The 18872-nt window shown below is 37.3% G+C and overlaps 1 protein-coding gene across 8 annotated transcripts in view; it reads right to left on the bottom strand.

The window, feature by feature from the left end:
• KIAA0825 (KIAA0825 ortholog) overlaps positions 1-18872 on the bottom strand; it is a 446494-nt gene that overhangs the window by 358053 nt on the left and 69569 nt on the right. For 7 of the 8 annotated variants that reach the window (XM_062212408.1, XM_062212401.1, XM_062212406.1 and 4 more), the window contains 2 exons: positions 9117-9285; positions 5157-5826 (listed from right to left, as the gene is read on the bottom strand). In XM_062212408.1, the coding sequence (XP_062068392.1) occupies positions 5157-5826; positions 9117-9285 (839 nt within the window). Of the gene's footprint in view, positions 1-5151; positions 5827-9116; positions 9286-18872 lie in introns of those variants that run through there. The other variant, XM_062212409.1, reaches the window with a different exon arrangement.

Genomic DNA, 18872 nt, shown 5'->3' with positions numbered 1-18872 from the left:
AGAGAAAGGTCTTCCTTTCCGTTGGTTCACCCCTCAAATGGCCGCTACGGCCGGTGCACTGCAACGATCCGAAGCCAGGAGCCAGGTACTTCCTCCTGGTCTCCCATGTGGGTGCAGGGCCCAAGGACTTGGGCCATCCTCCACTGCCTTCCCTGGCCACAGCAGAGAGCTGGCCTGGAAGAGGGGCAACCGGGACAAGAACCCGGGGTGTCAGCGCCGCAGGCAGAGGATTAGTCAAGTGAGCCGCGGCACCAGCCAGGACACACCATTTAAAAAGCAAAATACAGATATAGAAAAATGTTACAATAAAAGAATGACATTTGTTCTTCTAGAATGAAGATGATACACATAACTGTGTAAATACGGATCTGACTTTGAAGATAATGAAAGATAATGACCAATCAGGTTATACTCCAAGTGCTAATTACCATATTCTAGATTTTTGAAGGTTGTTATTTTAAATACAAAGCCTTAGAAGATAAAAGAAAAGAACAAAATTTGACAGCCTAAATCCTTAAGAAATAATAGATAATTTTCCTCAAAAATATTAGAAGAAAACTTTAAAACTGTAAGAATACAATACAGACGAACAAAATCAGTTACTGATAAAGTTATGGTTCTTAAATCACTCTTCAAACTTTCTAAGAGTATCTGTAAAAATAGCATTGCTGGGGCAGGCATTGTGGTGCAGTGAGTTAATCCACCTCTTGGGATGCCCACATCCCACATCAAGTTCCAGTTAGAATCCCAATTCCTCTGCTTCCAACCCAGTTTCCTGCTAATGTGCGTGGGAAGGCAATGGAAGATGGTCTGAGTATTTGGGCCCATGTCACACACACAGGAGACCCGGATGGAGTTCCTGGCTCATGTCTTTGACCTGGCTCAGCCCTGGCTGTTTCAGGAATTTGGAGAGTGACCCAGTGGATGGAAGATCTTTCTGTCCTTCTCTCTGTCACTCTGCTTTTCAAATAAATAAATGTTTAAAAAAAAAATCATTGTTCACTTCCAGAAAAATCACCAAATCACAAATATTCTATAATATTTACATTAACGTTCATAATTTACTTCAAATAACAAATTAGAAGAGCAGTATACTTCCAAATGTATTATAATACTAAAACAGCATATGCTTTCAAAGAAATTACACACTCAAAACCATATAAAGGAGAAAACTATTTAAAGGAGAATTTAAGCCTAGGAGTAAGCTTATTTGTAAATAAAATTGAGTACCTGATGGTCCATTATCACAGGAAAATGGCTAGATTTTAAATATAGTTACAGGATAGCCTGAATTGCTTGCAGGCAGGATTTACTCTGGGATGCCCACACGAACAGAAATACCAGAGGTATTATATAAGCAATAGCAGAAGGGCCAGCTGATAGGATAGGATAGGATTAAAAACTACTCCATTTTTTGAATTAATAATAAGTACAAATAAATCAGAAGTCAGTTACAAATCAGTGTCAATAAAAAAAGAAAAGCAAAAACACTGAGAATAGAACATAGGAAGCTGAAAATCAGAAAATGTGAAAATGTTTAGTAGTTAATATTCTTTTGTTTTAATTTTCTGTTGGTTTACCTGCCAAGAGCTAGAAATGGGCCACGCAAAGGTGGGAGCAGGAAACTACATCACAGCCTCCCACATAGGTGGAAGATATGCAATACTTGAGCAGTCAATCTCCCACGGCCTCCCAGGGTCTGCATTAGCAGGAAGCTGGAATAGGGAGCCAGGTGTGGGTATCAGAGCCAGGTGTGGGTATCAAGCCGAGGTATTCTGCAGTGGGATACAGGCATCTTAACAACTAAGCCAAATGCTTTACCTGGTAGACAATTATTTTTAAAGATTTATGTATTTATTTGAATGGCAGAGTTACAGAGAGAGAGAGAGAGAGGAGAGACAAAGAGCTAGATCTTCCATCTGCTGTTCATTCCCCAGATGGCCATAACAGCTGGAGCTGGGCCAGGAGCCAGGAGTTTCGTCCAGATTTCCCATGTGGTACAGGGGCCCAAGTACTTGGGTCATCATCTGCTGATTTCCCAGGCATATTAGCAGGGAGCTGGACAGGAAGTGGAACAGCCGGTACTCGAACCTGTGCCCGTATGGGATGCCGGCGCCACAGGCAGCAGCTTTACCTACAATACCACAATGCCAGACCCAATAGACAAATTTTAAATTATCAGAGTGTCTAGCATGGTTTTTGACATGGGATTTATTGGTATATCAAGATAAAATATCAAATAATTGCAAATAGAGAATCCCTCTTCTGTTTATTAGCTGTGTGGCCTTAGGAATAACTCATCTCTCTGAGTTTCAGCTTTCTCATATATAAAGTATAAATAATGTGAAGGACTGTTCAGAAGATTAAATGGACTCACATATGTAAAGTCTTGTAAATAATAGTAAGTAGTTATCAGGCTTTTTTTTTTATTCTCCAGTAAAATGGATAGGTAGATAGATTTATAAACCATTTAGGGAAGAATAATCAATCCTCAATCCAAGTAAAAAATCAGAGGCAATTAAAGATTCCATAGGTCCAAACTTAGTTATACATATAACATATACATAAACAGATAGCTCACTAACAGTATAGTATACATGCAAAGCCTGCTTAAAATATATTAGGGTATTTCAAGAAGTCTGTGGAAAAATAGAACTAAAATATAAGTTCACTTTGGTGTAAAATGAAAACCATGCATAGTTTTTTCACAAGATACATTTTTCATGAACTTGTTGATGACTCCACATAATACATCACTAAATAGAAATTATATGCAAAAATATTTTTCAATTGGGATAAGATAGTCTTAAAACGAGAAAGTAAAACAATTATTACACAAAAGTTGAGGAAGTATAGAGGGCTCACACTTTAAATGAGATGCGCTATTTTCAAACTGAAGGTACCTACCTTGTTGAGTGGTTAGAAGAGTTAAATGAAATGCTGCACATCAATATCTGAATTAATAAATGTTAGTTATTGTTAAAAACATCTTTTCTACAGTTTCAGGTAAAATATCAAAGATTCTATGGGCATAAAAATAATTGGGAGTACTTTCAAAAAGTATGTGGACAATGTGTATTATGACTAAACTACATAAGGACCTTAAATTTTTTGCACAAAACTAAACTTGTTTTAATTTCATTTTCCACAAACTTTCTGAATTACCATCATAGGTATATATTAGAGAAAATATAATGTACAGATCATTCAAGATAATCTAGATTTTATTCAAGAAATAACAACTACCGTTGCTCATCTCAAAGCCACACTCCCATCTGCTTAATAAATAAAGTTTGGTTATTGGGTCAAATAGTAGTGAAAAACATGAGTTAGTTCTGCAGCTCTCAGCAACAGCAGCACCAATTACTGTGTCCTAAAAATTGTATTTGGTGAATGCCTTGCTATAGGAAGTAGCCAAAGCTGAAACAAATTTATTTTCAGACAGCACACTTGAGCAGTGCTTTTGAAATCTTTTATGGGTGACAAAGCTTTTAACTCTGCACTGCAGGACAAGGTCCTGTAGCGTGGGAATCTGGGTCTTGGAGACATAATGGCCTGCATGTGAATCCTGATTCTGAGCAGGAATCTTGACTGTGTACAACATGATCCGGAGCAAGTTAATGTTTCCAACCTTCTTTCCTTGTTCATGAAATTGGGATAGGAATGGGCTAGTCTTAGGACAGCACATACGCAGTACCTGGCATATGGAAAGCACGCATTTAACAAGTGGTTTATACCGAAGTTCAAATACAACAGCTTGAGAAAATTAGTGCACTATGAAATGGAAAACATTTCAAATTCTGGTGTTAAAGTGGACACACAGTCTTCTCTCATTAATGGGAAAACACCTCGATACCAGATTTAAAGAACTCATAGCTACTCACACATATTTTCAACCATGAGGGTCTTTTCCCCTGTCATAAACCATACTTAGCACATATAAAACCTTCATATTGAAAACACAAATAAACAGGAAAATTTTTAGAGAATAGTAAAATTTTAGAAAGCAAATACCCTCATGAATAACACTTAAAAATTTATGTATTAACAATTAAAATGCAAGCCTATTTGCTTTGAGCAAAATTTTAACATCCCTAAAATAACAGCCTCTGTATTGTGCCATAACCCAGACTTGGCTGATGTATATCTGTTGTGTAATGTGATTCAGCTTCTAGAGGAAAACAAAAAAGTTTAAGGGATAATATTAAATTATTGAAAATTCATATATCACATTAATTTGTCCTTCTTTCATTTTGCTAATGAAGATAAGTTAAAAAACAGTGAGCTCTAAAATTCTGTAAATTATGTAATTCAGAGATTCATAATAATTCACCAAATGATAATTTTTAAACACACAATATAGTTTATGAACCTATTTAGAAATAATACCTTAGAGTTTTATATAAAAGTGAGATTCATGACAATTTTAAAAATAATCTTATTTTTACTTTCATTTTTCTACACTGGTAGAGAATTAAAATGATGACAATGATAAATGTTTTATCATAGTAGTTTGTTTCTTTTTTCTTCTGAGTATAATCAGAAAATTTTAAATCACCTTTTATTTATATGCATTCTTGGAGAAAAATATTAGAAGAACTTATAAATTATGTTTAAAATGCTATACCTTCTTCATTAATTACAATCTAAATTTTTTTAATTAGTACTTTATAACTGTTCCTTATGAGAACTACTTGACTCAACTATTATAGTTTTCAAACTTCTAATTGTAAATAATGCAAATTTCAGCAATTTTCAACAATTCTTACCCAATAATGCTTGAGTTTCATTAGGTACAATGGATTAAAAATTATACTTTTCTATATAACTGGATATGGACATATCTATATATGTAATCTATATATAATCTATAATCTATATGTCTATAGGAAATTAAAAGAAATGAAACTCTTATTTACAATATGCTTGGCTTATATTTCCAATATCTTTAACAATTTAAAAGGAAAAAAATTCTGTGACTGTACTTACATATAAAGGAATGCATAAGAGAAATGTAATACTGCACATTTTTACTACATCTATTTTCTTATTAATCTTCAAGTTTGCAATCAGATTTAGCCAAATAGAAAAATCCTATAAAACTAAAGTTATCAAAAGGCTTAAGTTAAACCAAACAAATTTTAAACGTCACTAACCCAAGGCATGCACTGCTCCTCTATGCTTGCTGGAGCTCTTGCTTGTTTTAACCCCATGGACAGCACTTTCTTTGAACCGCAGCTCACGAAAATTTTCAAGAAATTTTGCCATTTCTTCTGTTACAGTATCCAGGTAAGTTTCTTTAATGAATTTCACTGTTGAGAATGGAGCTAAAATTTCACATAGTATATTAAAATCCTCTTTTATCATTAAGTATAACTTAAGCATTGTACTTTGGTAGCCACAAGCTATTACATCTAAATTTGAATCTCTGCTGTAAGGAGGAATGCAATTCTGCAGAAGGTTAGTTGACAGTTTATTCTGTATGCTTTGGTACTTGATTATAACTTCCGTTTCTGGATAAAGAAACAAGAGTTGTTGTATGCACTGATTTTTCAATGAGATTTTTTGCTGTGAATTATTTATTTCGTTATGGCTTTGCAATCTGCTCACTAAGAAGCGCCGAAGACGCAGTCTTATATCATCCCATAGGGACTTTACATCCACAGGCAAATGGTCTTCCACAGAATGAAGAGAAGTCCTAGAGAGGAAATGGAAAGATGTTCCACTCATGCTCGATGGGAATGCGGCATTGCTCTGGCAGGAAAGGTCCCACAGCAAATCCAGGATCATATCTTCCTGGTTTTGTTCATCATTCAACAAATCTTGCTAATAAAAACAAACAATAATATTGGAAATGTGATTAGCTCTATGTGTAATAGGAAAAAAAATTCTATGGTAGTAGAAAATTTGAGAATAATTTATTTCACTTTAGAATCAATACTCTGATATTCTTCATGAGACTTTTTTTGTTGTTTGTGGTGCATTTGAAATAAATCAATTCAGACATTTTAGAATGTCAGCTTTTATGGTCTGTTAAATTTTATAAAGCCCAGTTGATTATCTTTCCCAGTTAGACTTCTAGACATAGCTTTTAGCCCTCATCGCTCTCTACCCTGAAATAACCTGAGCTATATGAAACCTACAGTCATAAATCCTAAATAAAACTCCACAGTAAAACATTGATTGAAACATAGTAATCTGACAAAAATATTCAAGAAAATGTTCCTAATTAATTCCTGGTAGACAATTTTCATGCCTGAATGAGTATACTTATCATTATAGATCCCCAAATGAACACACAATGCTTTAAAATCCTCTGAGAACAGAATGGAGATATATTTAAATATAGTATGTGCCTAGGGGTTACTAATAGTTACCATCCTGAGAAATAAAACTTAATACATTGAAAGATTTCAACTTTCATTTAAATTTCTTTTTGAGAACCACTTTAGGAAAGACTTTACTTTAAAAATTAATCTGAGAATATTTCAGTGCCCTCCAAAGAAATAACTAACTCAAAATGGGATAACCACACTCTCCATGCACTCCCCAAAAGATACAAAATTATTTCTTTGTACTCTTTGCAGACAGAAAACAATGGTGAGTCAAATTACTAATAGTAAAGGAACAAAAAAAATTGCTTTCTTCTTGAACTCTGAACTACACAATACGTTGTTCTGCTTACATGCTGACTTTCCTAATTACATCTCTTTCCACTGATGTTGGAATCACTTTAAGTAGAAACAACCCGATTACAAGAAAAACGGAAGCAAGGCCCAAGTAATACAGAATTCGGCTGGCTTTGAGATTTCTTACTGACAAAGATACCATAGGCATTAACTGTGATTCAGAATTATGAACAATTTCTAGACAAGTTCCTAGAATCTGCTCCAGGTCATTCTACACATCACAATGTCTAATTTAATGTTCTATCTCTAATAAATACTTATACAAATATTTGTACGTTTGATAGCATTTTCCCATTCATTCTCAGGTTTCTTCACAGTAAGAATCACATGGCATAGCTGTTTGAAAACCAGCTTACAGATAAAAACAGAAGCATGCTGAAGTCACTTTTCAAACGCCACATCCAGTGGCACAGAACCCAGAATAGATCCCTGCTTCACTCCCTTCGACCACATTCCTTCCACCATTCAAAGTGCATGTGGCCTTCCTGCAGCTGCTTTCTCTCTTCTATCCCCTGATTCAGTTCTTTTGAAATTTCTGGAAAAGAAATGTCCTTAGACACCAGAGTCCAGGACACGTCAGCATTATGGCAAATCCTATAAGGCAAATGAATCAAATAAGCGCCTCAGTGCTGGGTTTCTTTAAGTCAGTCAATAACCATAAATGTTTAATCAAACAAAGAATAATAGATTACAGAGGTTTAAAAGGTGTGTTTAGTATGACTGTTTACATTTTGCAAATAACTTCAGCATAACTGCCACAAGGAGGATTCTGTTGCTTATTTAAATAGCTAGATAATTAGCACAAATTTTCTACGGAAAAAGATAGATGTTTGAAAAATGCCATCAAGATTGACACTTTTAGCATGTAGAAACTTGATAATAAGGTTATTTTAATCTGTATCTGTTTTAATAATGTGGTTCCTTCCTCGAAATAACATGATCAATTATGTAAAAAAACCTAGGTCTGGAACAAGCCTATAAGTCTAATGAATTTGAGCAAAACTAAGGCGGCCTTTGCCCTGCAGTGAATAGAGAATGACTTATGTGTGACAGATTAAAAGATAATTAAAAGCTTTTGCTTTTAATTAAATGAGAAGGCATTATTACATCAATATTAATGAAATTCAATACACATGGCTCTTAATAGAAATTAAAGGAATAACTATATCCATCTTTATTCTTCAAGACTCCACCTTCAGGAGATAATGGGTGAGAGGATTTTCTTAAAAGATTAAGGCTTCAGGGCAGAGAGTCTTCCTTTCTCTTCCTCTTATTACTTTATAAACATTAAAGAGACATCTGTAATAATAACAGCAGCCAAAAACTATTTTCATCTGATTCTGTCATCCTAAGCCATCTACAACCTCAAGATATTTTCCACATCTGCCCTAGTCAATGTTTGATGTTTAGACAAAAACAGTGCTCCCCCCCCAAATTAAATTAAAACCATAGCTACAGAAACACTGCTTTCTAACAACTGTGCTATTTCTCTGGGAATCTGTTTTTGCAAGCCAGCCACCCTTGCAGATATAGGTGCAAGGAAATAACTGTTCTTGTTGAATGTTATGAAAACTTCTCTAACATATATCAAAGAGTTACCAATGTAATAATTCTCATTAATAGTTTTCTTGTATAAATCATTCCATGACAAAAGAGAACTGAGTATGATTGCAGGACATGAATGCAGGGGACGAGAGAAAAGGCAGCTGAATAAAGACAAATGATGGGGCTCACATTGTACTTAATACTGCAGAGAGGGCCAGCGCCGCATTTCAATAGGCTAATTGCCGGCACACCAGGTTCTCATCCCGGTCAGGGTGCCGAATTCTATCCCGGTTGCCCCTCTTCCAGGCCAGCTCTCTGCTATGGCCCGGGAAGGCAGTGGAGGATGGCCCAAGTGCTTGGGCCCTGCACCCAAATGGGAGACCAGGAGAAGCACCTGGCTCCTGGCTTCGGATCAGCACAGTGCGCCGGCCACAGCGCGCCGGCCGCGGCAGCCATTGGAGGGTGAACCAACGGCAAAAAGGAAGACCTTTCTCTCTGTCTCTCTCTCTCACTGTCCACTCTGCCTGTAAAAAAATTAAAAAAAAAAAAAATACTGCAGAGAGAAGACTAGAAAGGTAAACAAACACAAAATATAATGCATATGAAATTCTCTGGTAGACTGTTAAGGTAGATACTGATAGAGTTGTGATATTGATATGCCATACCACAAACTATCCAGGAGTTATAATTCACATAAAATATCAGTTTATTGACAAAAATTATAGCAAAATATAAAAACAAATAGCTCGCTGAATTCTATTCCACAGACTCCTAGATATGACAGGATACGGTAACTACAATAAATACTAACATGTGGAAATGAATGAACTGTATCCCCTGTTTACCCACCCCACACCATTAAAAAACAAAAGAGTTTTTTACCACTGTTCTGAGGAATTTGATCACATCTCCATGGGGAATAGAAGGTGACTTAGAAGTATCATAATTATAGTGAGTTAGCCATTCCAAGTAGTCCGTTGTTGTTTGTAGCTGCACATCTGGACACTGTTTGTGAACTTCAGACTGTATTTCCTTAATACAATGTTCTATGCTATAAAAAAAAAAGAAAAGAAAAAAATTTTGGTAGGAAGTAGCCAATGATTCAATCTCATAATGTCACAGGTCCTGAAATGATTATAAAGGTTACCTGGTTGGGTACAATAGACAAAATTATAAAAATTCATATGGTATGAACATAACAGAGACACTATGCATTTTAATTCATAGGTGAAAACAGAGAGTTCAAATTTTATGGCAGAAAAAAGGCAATATAAAAATATATAATATCTATTTACTTGAATAAGAAATTCTTTTGTGTTAAAACAAAAATCAAGTATAGATGCAGTGCAGCAATGGTTCTCTCGATAGGTAGTGTATAGAAGGCAGAGATAAAATACTCCTGATGACTCTGCAAATCAGAAATGGACATTATCCACTGACAGGTGAGTGACTATATAAATTATGGAAAACTTCAGACAATGGAATATTAAGAAGTCAGGAAGTATTTACAAAGACCTTGTAATTTTTTTTTTATTTAATGAATATAAATTTCCAAAGCACAGCTTATGGATTACAAAAGCTTCCCCCCCCACAACTTCCCCCCCACCCGCAACCCTCCCCTTTCCCACTTGCTTTCCCCTTCCATTCCCATCAAGATTCAGTTTCAATTCTCTTTATATACAGAAAATCAGTTTAGTATATATAAAGATTTCAACAGTTTGCCCTCACATAGCAACACAAAGTGAAAAAATACTGTTGGAGTACTAGTTATAGTATTAAATAACAGTGTACATCACATTAATGACAGAGATCCTGCCTGATATTTTTTAAAAAAGATTGATTACTTTTCTATGTAATTTCCAATTTAACACCAAGGTTTTTTTTTTTTTTTTCATTTTCAATTATCTTTATATACAGAAGATCGCTTCAGTATATACTAAGTAAAGATTTCATCAGTTTGCATCCACACATAACCACAAAGTGTAAAAATACTGTTTCAGTACTAGCTATATCATTACTTCACCTTGGACAACCTAGTAAGGACAGATCCCACATGGGACGTAAGTACACAGTGACTCCTGATGTTGATTTAACAATTTAACACTCTTGTTTATGGCGTCAGTAATCTCCCTAGGCTCTAGCTATGAGTTGCCGAGGCTATGGAAGCCTTTAGGGTTCGCTGACTTCGATCCTATTCCGACAGGGCCATAGTCAAAGTGGAGGTTCTCTCCTCCCTTCAGAGAAAGGTACCTCCTACCTTGATGGCCCCGTTCTTTCCACTGGGATCACACTCGCTGAAGACCTTGTAATTTTAAAACTCATAAAGGATACAAGTTCTTTCTACAGTGTTGCTACAGCTAAATATCTTTTTCTGCCATTAAACTCCACTCTAAAAAAATTAAAACAAAAACATACTAAGAATTGCATATAATAATAATAAAAAACAAAGGATTAACAACAATTATATTCAGGTGATAAAATTAGGTCAGTTTTTAATTTTGCTTTTCTATATTTTCTAAATGCTAATAAGGCCTAAAATGGAATGCTTCATCAACCAAATAACAAACTTGAAACAGAGAAAAACATTAAATTCGATCTTAGGTTTGTTGTAAACATTCCATTCAAAATATCCTTAGCCTTGATTTAAAAAAATGACAGATATACTTTGTTATTTTAATGTCCATCGACAATTCTACATATTCATGATTAAAAATCCTTGAGGCTTAAAATGGTGACCTTTAGCATAGTGCTATCTGTGGAGCCACATGGATATGACATATTACTACCACCTGATGGCAGCATATCTAAACTGCAAGAAAGCTTAAAGTTACAAATCCTTTGAAGCTGAATCCCTCTTACCCAAAACTGACAGCTACATATTTGCCTCTCAATAATATGAAGATGAGTTACCAAAAGGTAAAGGTACTCTTTTGAAAATATAATTGGTATTAATTATAGGTTCTATTCCATAGAACCATGAAGGTTTCAGAAACAGAGCTTTGACATTCTAGGAAAGTCTCTTCAACATTCATCAGGTATAAGTTGCCCAGAAAATATACACTGCAAAAGTTTAAGTAAAGCTTTTCAACAGACTTCTGAGCATAAGTGGACTCGAAGTTAATTACCTTGAAAGAAATACATTCTGAGAATCAAAGAGCCTTTTCATGAAAACAAAGAACTAAAAAGAAAAACAATACCACCTCTGGCCACAGGCCACTCAATTTCCTGATTGGACAGTCTTATTCAAGAATACCAGTTCTACGTTTGACAAGAGATTGGCATATATTTTCTTAACTTACGTAAGCACTTCTATGGACTGAGAAACATGATGCCCTGAGCCTACACCTTGACTCCAGGGACCCTTTATCAAAGGTTTTTATTATAGCATCCTCATGTGTCTCATTCAATGAAACCTAATAGATTACAGCAATGTGAATTGGAAAGGCTCAGCAGTTAGTCTACCTAAATCTGTTTCAATCAGGACTCAGATTTTAGGCTAATCTCTAACATCTGAATCTGGGTAGAGGCCAATACCTACAATTTATAAATAGAAGAAAGCCTTCGGAGGGTTAGATATTCTAGTAATTTGTCCAAACATCAATAAAGGGATTGAGCAGTTACATTTCAGGGGACCCTCCCCTTCACTGATATAAACTAATAAGATTGAGCTTCCTCTTAAAAGCTTTTTCTCACATATTTCAAAATGTCACAATTCATTATCAGTGCCTGATTTTTAGTTGGCTAAATATCTTCTTATTCTGCCATTCACCACAGTCTATCTATCTTCTCTAAATACATCAATTGAAGTCTAGAAATTTCTTGTCTAATTGTTATATATAGGCAATGCTCCTCAAAATTTAGGATGTCCGTTTGGTGTGTATTCTGATTATTTCTTTGAAATCAAAATTAAGATAAAATTAATAGTATTGATAATATTTTCAAACACTTGAAGTAATACTGTGGGTGGGGATGATGATCAGGGTTAGGAGGAGGTCTATATATTATTAGATGATGTGAGATTTTAGTCTAGGTTTTTATATAAAGTTTATTTATTTATTTATGAGAGCAAATTCCCGTCAGATAGTTCATTCCCCAAATGCCTGCCACAGCTAGAGGCTAATGGTAAGAGCCAGAAAACGCAACATAGGTTCTCTATTTTGGTGGCAGGAATTCCAACTACTTTCACCATTACTGCTGCCTCCCAGGGCCCACATTGGCAAGAAGCTGAAATCAGGAGCTGGAGATAGAAGTTGAACCCATGTAGGACATGAGCAGCCTAAACTGATGCCTTAATCATTAGGCCAAAAGCCTGCTCCTAGATTTTCTTTTCTTTTTCTTTTTTTCTTTTTTTACAGGCAGAGTGGACAGTGAGAAAGAGAGAGACAGAGAGAAAGGTCTTCCTTTGCCGTTGGTTCACCCTCCAATGGCCACCGCGGCCGGCGCACCGCGCTGATCCGAAGGCAGCAGCCAGGTACTTATCCTGGTCTCCCATGGGGTGCAGGGCCCAAGCACCTGGGCCATCCTCCACTGCACTCCCGGGCCATAGCAGAGAGCTGGCCTGGAAGAGGGGCAACCGGGACAGAATCTGGCGCCCCGACTGGGATAGAACCCGGTGTGCCGGCGCCGCAAGGTGGATTAGCCCATTGAGCCATGGCGTCCTAGATTTTCTTAAAGAACTTGGTACTTGTCTTCATTTTGGTTTCGGTTTTTGTTTAACTGTAAGTTGTTTCAAATTTTTTTTAGAAGCATGATCAGTCATGAAAAAAATCACGGTAACTGAAAAACAGAAATCTAATTATCCCATTTATTGTTAGGTCCCAAATATTAGAGCAAAATGTAAAGAGTCTAAAAACAGCAATAGATTTCCTTCTCTACATAGCTTAAATTTCCAAATTTAGGATATTAGTTAGCATAGAAAAGATTTTTAATGTACCTTATTAGCCCTTTTTCAAAGATATATTTATTTATTTGAAAGACAGAGTTACAGAAAGAGGTAGAGACAGAGAGAGAGATCTTCCATCCGCTGGTTCACTCCCCAGATGGCTGCAATGGCTAGAGCTGTGCCGATCCAAAGCCAGAAGCCAGGAACTTCTTCTGGGTCTCCTATGTGGGTAGCAGGGTCCCAGTTACTTGGGTTATCATCTGTTGCCTTCCCAGGTGTATTAGAAGGAAGCTAGATTAGAAGAGGAGCAGCCAAGACTGGAACTGGCACTCCATATGGGATGTCAGCTTTGCAAGCACCAGCTTAACTCACTGTGCCAAAACACCAGTCTCCCGGCCTTATTTGTAATATTAAAATTCCTGAAAACAATCTAAATGTCCACAATAAATATAATGATTAAATGATTGAATAGTTCGTTCACTGGGAGGGAGCCATGAAAATGAAGAAAAAACTGTTATCAACAAGGATGAAACTGACAAATGTAATGCCAAGGGGGAGAAGAGGTGCAAATGAGTACACACTGTATAATCCTATCCATATGACAGCTTGAAAACATGTAATGTTATCTGTTGTTCAGAATTAAAAACCTAGGTAGTAAAATTGTGAGGAAATACACTGGGATAATCAACGTCACCCTCAGGCAAGCTGGGGATGGACAAGAGATGCAACTGGGGAGAGTCAAGTAGAGAACTTGGGCTGGACTGGCAATGTTTGATTTCTTAAACTGGCTAGTGAGAATATGAGTATTTATCATAGTATTCTTTATGCCTTTTCATATGTCTCAACATTTCTTAATAAATTTGAATCCCAATGTGCTTTAATTATAATGACTGCAAATTATCCAAGTTAATGAGGTGTGTGAGTCAATGCATTACTGAGAGGCTGTGTATAAATCAATTGATAAACCATTTTAAAAATGCAATATGGAGTATGCTTTTTAAAAAGATATCTATGGTAATTTTCTCACATTCAACATTCACTCCTAGATTCCTTAACTGTAAAAATTGCTTACTGAATAAAAGCCTTATTTTCAATAAACATTAGCTGAGTGTGGTAGGCACTGTGATATATACTAGGATACAAACAAGAGTAAGACTTTGTCCCATCCCTAGAGGAGTTCTATCCAGTGAGACAGACAGAACTGTAAGTAACTAACTATAATACTGTCGGACTTGATAAGACATGTGTACAGTGTGCCAGGGGAGTACACAGGAGGGAACCACTAAATGTGCCTGTGGGAGGGACTACAAAGGCTTCTCCTTGCAGGAGAGGGGATTATAAGCAAGGATAATAAGAAAAATAACAGAATCAGACACCAGACCCTCAGAATTCAGTGCTGATCATCTAACTTCACTGTTGTCTCACTTGAGAAATACATTTATTTGAATAATTTAAAATATACTTATTTTTATGACCACAACTACATTCATGAATGTGTGTGTGTATATATGTATATGTGGACTGTTGTGCTCCCAAAACATTTGAGATCCTCTATGATTAAATGGCCATTAATAAAAATGGTAGCACAACAGTCAATTAACAGTAGTCTGGTGTAGTTGTGGATAGGGGAAGCAACTGAAAAAACAAACAGAACAATTCTGATATAAAATCTTGAAACCTAAGCTAGGTGTAAATGTTCCTGCTAGATTTAAACCTTTACAGGGAACTGTGTTCTATTTCAGAGAGGTTTTGGTCATTTCAAAATGTGATAATTGCACTCTCAAGAAAAAAGACCCTTGCCACCAAATCCTGTTACATTATCTCTTTAAATCCTCCCCATATGTATTCCTTCCTGTTAGTTCCTTTTGTGAAAGACTTAGCTCAGGCCCTTATCATGTCTCATCTGGGCGCTATGTTAACAGTCTCCCAAGAATCCCAGCTATTGTTTGCCCACCTTTTCTTTAGAGTTTACTATGAGAAACACAGTCTGAAGGAAACTTTAGAGTTAGGGTCCTGTGTGGATTCATGGCTTTATACCACCAATCCCACCACAAATATAGAGCGGAGGCTCTTGAGTGGTCGAGATGAGATTCAGGACCTGGTTAGGCCTGTACCAACCTAAAAAGTCTAAAGCACTTTCAAAGAGTCTGCATCCCACTCCCCCAAATTCCTGTCAGCTCCCAATAGACAGAGCTGGCACTGACAATAATAAGCCTGGCATCACACTCGGATCTTTTCTTCTTCCTCCCAAATTTACATCCGACTTGGATCACTTTTCATAGACTGAAGTGATAGGAGCAGGAAAAAAGTGGCACAGGGCTACATGTGTTAACAATATAAAGAGAATTTTCCAGAAATGTTCCATAGGGATATAAGACATGGCAGTTTAATACCCATGACAAGCAGGAATAAGCAGTGCTTCCTTTTTTATCCATGGAGGCTTGCCCAGTAATTTTGGTACAATTACCAAAGTCAGAATGTGGTCTAATCCCAATAAAACCATACAAACTGAAATCAGGAAGAGAAAAGTAGGGAATCTGCCCTGGAATTTACCCTATGCTGATTCCCTTGATCCTCTTTCTGAGAAAGAGACAGGAAAAAAAACTGCAGGGGGGACAAAAATAATGAGAATTATAACAGATTTGAGAATGCATCTAGTCTGTATCTTTATCTTCATTATCATTAAAATCAATAAGTTGGACATAACAGACTTTTAAAAAATTTTATGTTTATGAGGACAGAGCTGTGACACAGTGGATGAGGTCACCACCTGCAGTGCCGGCATCCCATGTGTGTGCTGGTTCAAGTTTCGGCTGCTCCACTTCAGTCCAGCTCTCTGCTATGGCCTGGGAAAGCAGTAGAAGATGGCTCAAGTCCTTGGGCCCCTGCACCCACCTGGGAGACCCAGAAGAAGCTCCTGGCTTCGGATTGGTGTGGCTCCAGCCATTGTGGCCCATTGGGGAGTGAACCAGTGGAAAGGAAGTCCTCTCACTCTCTCTGCCTCTCCTCTCTCTGTGTAACTCTTTCAAATAAATATCCTTTTTAAAAATTATTTCCTTTTTGTTATTTGAAAGGCAAACAGAAAGGTAGAGAGAGAGAGAGAGAGAGATCAATCTTCCATCCATTGTGTCATTCTCTAAATGTCCAAAAACAACCTGGACTGGACCAGACCAAAGATAGGAGAAAACAACGCAATCCAGGTCTTCCACATGGGTGGCAGGGACACAACTGCTTGAGCCACCATCTACTGCCTTCCAGGGCATATATTAATGGGAAGCTGGATCAGAAGCAGAGGAGCTGAGACTTAACCAGGCCCTCTAATGTAAGATGCAGATGTCCCAAGTAGCATTTTAGTCTGTGCCAAAGCCTTGTCCCAGAAAACAGATTTGACCAGCAGTTACAAACATGGTCATGGTGTGTGGAGGAAGGCCACACAGCACTACTGGGGAACACTTCTGTAACAGTGAATTGTACAAGTCCTAAGAAATTATCTCATAGACAAAACTCTCATAAGGAAGGAGGGAATACTCATACATGTTTGTGCAGTAATAGCAGAAACACTGCAAATAATGTAAATGCTCCTCAAGAAGGAATTGCTGGGGCCGGCACTGTGGCAGAGCGGGTTAACGCCCCGGCCTGAAGTGCCAGCATCCCATATGGGTGCCGGTTCTAGTCCTAGCTGCTCCTCTTCCAATCCAGCTCTCTGCTATGGCCTGGGAAAGCAGTAGAAGATGGCCCAAGTCCTTGGGCCCCTGCACCCACGTGGGAGACCTGGAAGAAGCTCCTGGCTCCTGGCTTCAGATCAGCGCAGCTCCAGCCGTTGCGGCCATATGGGGAGTGAACCATCAGACGGAAGACCTCTTTTTCTCTCTCTGTCTCTCCTCTCTCTGTGTAACTCTGACTTTCAAATAAATAAATAAATCTTTTTTTAAAAAAAAAAGAATTGCTTAGTAAGTTACACATCTATACAAATAAAAGAATGAGGCAAAACTATATGGGAATATTTTAAAGACATATTCAGTAATGCACATATAATTTCAATTTGTATGAAAATGAATATATTATTAATTTTTATATTTTCCCCACATATTTTCTTTCTTAAAAAAATGGTCAGTGAGGCTGCCATTGTAGCACAGCAGGCTAAGTCACTGCCTATGAGACCAGCCTCCCACATCTGAGTGTCAGTTCAAGTCCCAGTTGTTCCACTTTTGATCCAGTTCCCTGCTAATATGCCTAGGAAAGCCATGGAAGATGGCCTAGGTACTTGGGCCCCTGCCACCGACATGGAAGACTCAGATGGAGTTCCAGGCTCTTAGCTTTGGCCTTGTCCAGCACTGGCTGTTTTGCCCATTTGGGGAATGAAGCAGCTAATGGAACATCTTTCTTTCTTTCTCTCTTTTTCTCTTTCTCTCTCTCACCCCCCACCCTCCCACACACCCCCCCCCCCCACACACACACATACACATCTGCACAGCCTTTCAAATAAATAAAACAAATCTTTTAAAAATGGCCACTTGTTAATTTAGTTTATTTGAAAGGCAGAGAGAGGGAGACAGACAGATCGAGAGATCTTCTATCCACTGGTTCATTCCCCAAATATCCTCAACATTCAGGGATGGGCCAGGCTGCATCCAGGAGCCCTGGCCCTCCATCTGTATCTCCCATGTGGGTGGAAGGAACCCAAGTACTTGAACCATCATCTTCTCCTCCTAGGATCAATTCTAGCAGGAAGTTGGATAGGAAGTGGACTTCAACTGGTATTCCCATATGGGATGTGGGCACCCCAAACAGCAACTTAACTCACTACACCACAACACCTGCCCCAAGTATGTACTTTTTTTGGTGTATATGTAAAGAATATTTTTGAAAAGTTACACAATAATTTATCAGGATAGGTTCCTTCCGAGAAGATGAGAGCAATATGGAAACATTTGTTATTTTCTGAAATTTTATCCTAAGAATGTATTATTTTTATATAATATAAAAACACAAATAAAAGAAGCTAGCATTTGAAGACAACTTATTCTACCATGGTCTTGCTTAGCTTCACACTTGTTTACAATAAAGCAAATACAACAGATGCCTATTAAAATATCTAACACACATTCACTGACTGTCTTCTAGCCTATTACGTGCAAGGATTGGTTTATGCAGTGGGAATACAGAGATGGCCAATTGAAGTCTTTAAAAAAGAAATTAAAGAAAAGTCCAAAGCAGGAAGTAAAAGCATCAGCTTCCAGTCCCCGACTTACTTTCATCCCAGGTTCTAGGGCAGGACATTCTTTTTTCTTTTTTTTAACTTTTATTTAATGAATATAAATTTCCAAAATACAGCTTATGGATTACAATGGCTCCCCCCCCATAACTTCCCTCCCACCCGCAACCCTCCCCTTTCCCACTCCCTCTCCCCTTCCATTCACATCAAGATTCATTTTCAATTCTCTTTATATACAGAAGATCAATTTAGTATATATTAAGTAAAGATTTCAACAGTTTGCACCCACATAGAAACACAAAGTGTAAAATACTGTTTGAGTACTAGTTATAACATTAATTCACAATGTATAGCACATTAAGGACAGAGATCCTACATGATGAGTAAGTACACAGTGGCTCCTGTTGTTGACTTAACAAATTGACACTCTTGTTTATGGCGTCAGTAATTACCCTAGGCTCTTGTCATGAGTTGCCAAGGCTATGGAAGCCTTTTGAGTTCACCGACCCTGATCATATTTAGACAAGGTCATAGTCAAAGT

Source organism: Lepus europaeus, chromosome 15 (genome assembly GCF_033115175.1).
Source record: "Lepus europaeus isolate LE1 chromosome 15, mLepTim1.pri, whole genome shotgun sequence".
NCBI classification, from domain to species: Eukaryota; Metazoa; Chordata; class Mammalia; order Lagomorpha; family Leporidae; genus Lepus; species Lepus europaeus.
This window is presented reverse-complemented; position numbering and strand designations above follow the sequence as displayed.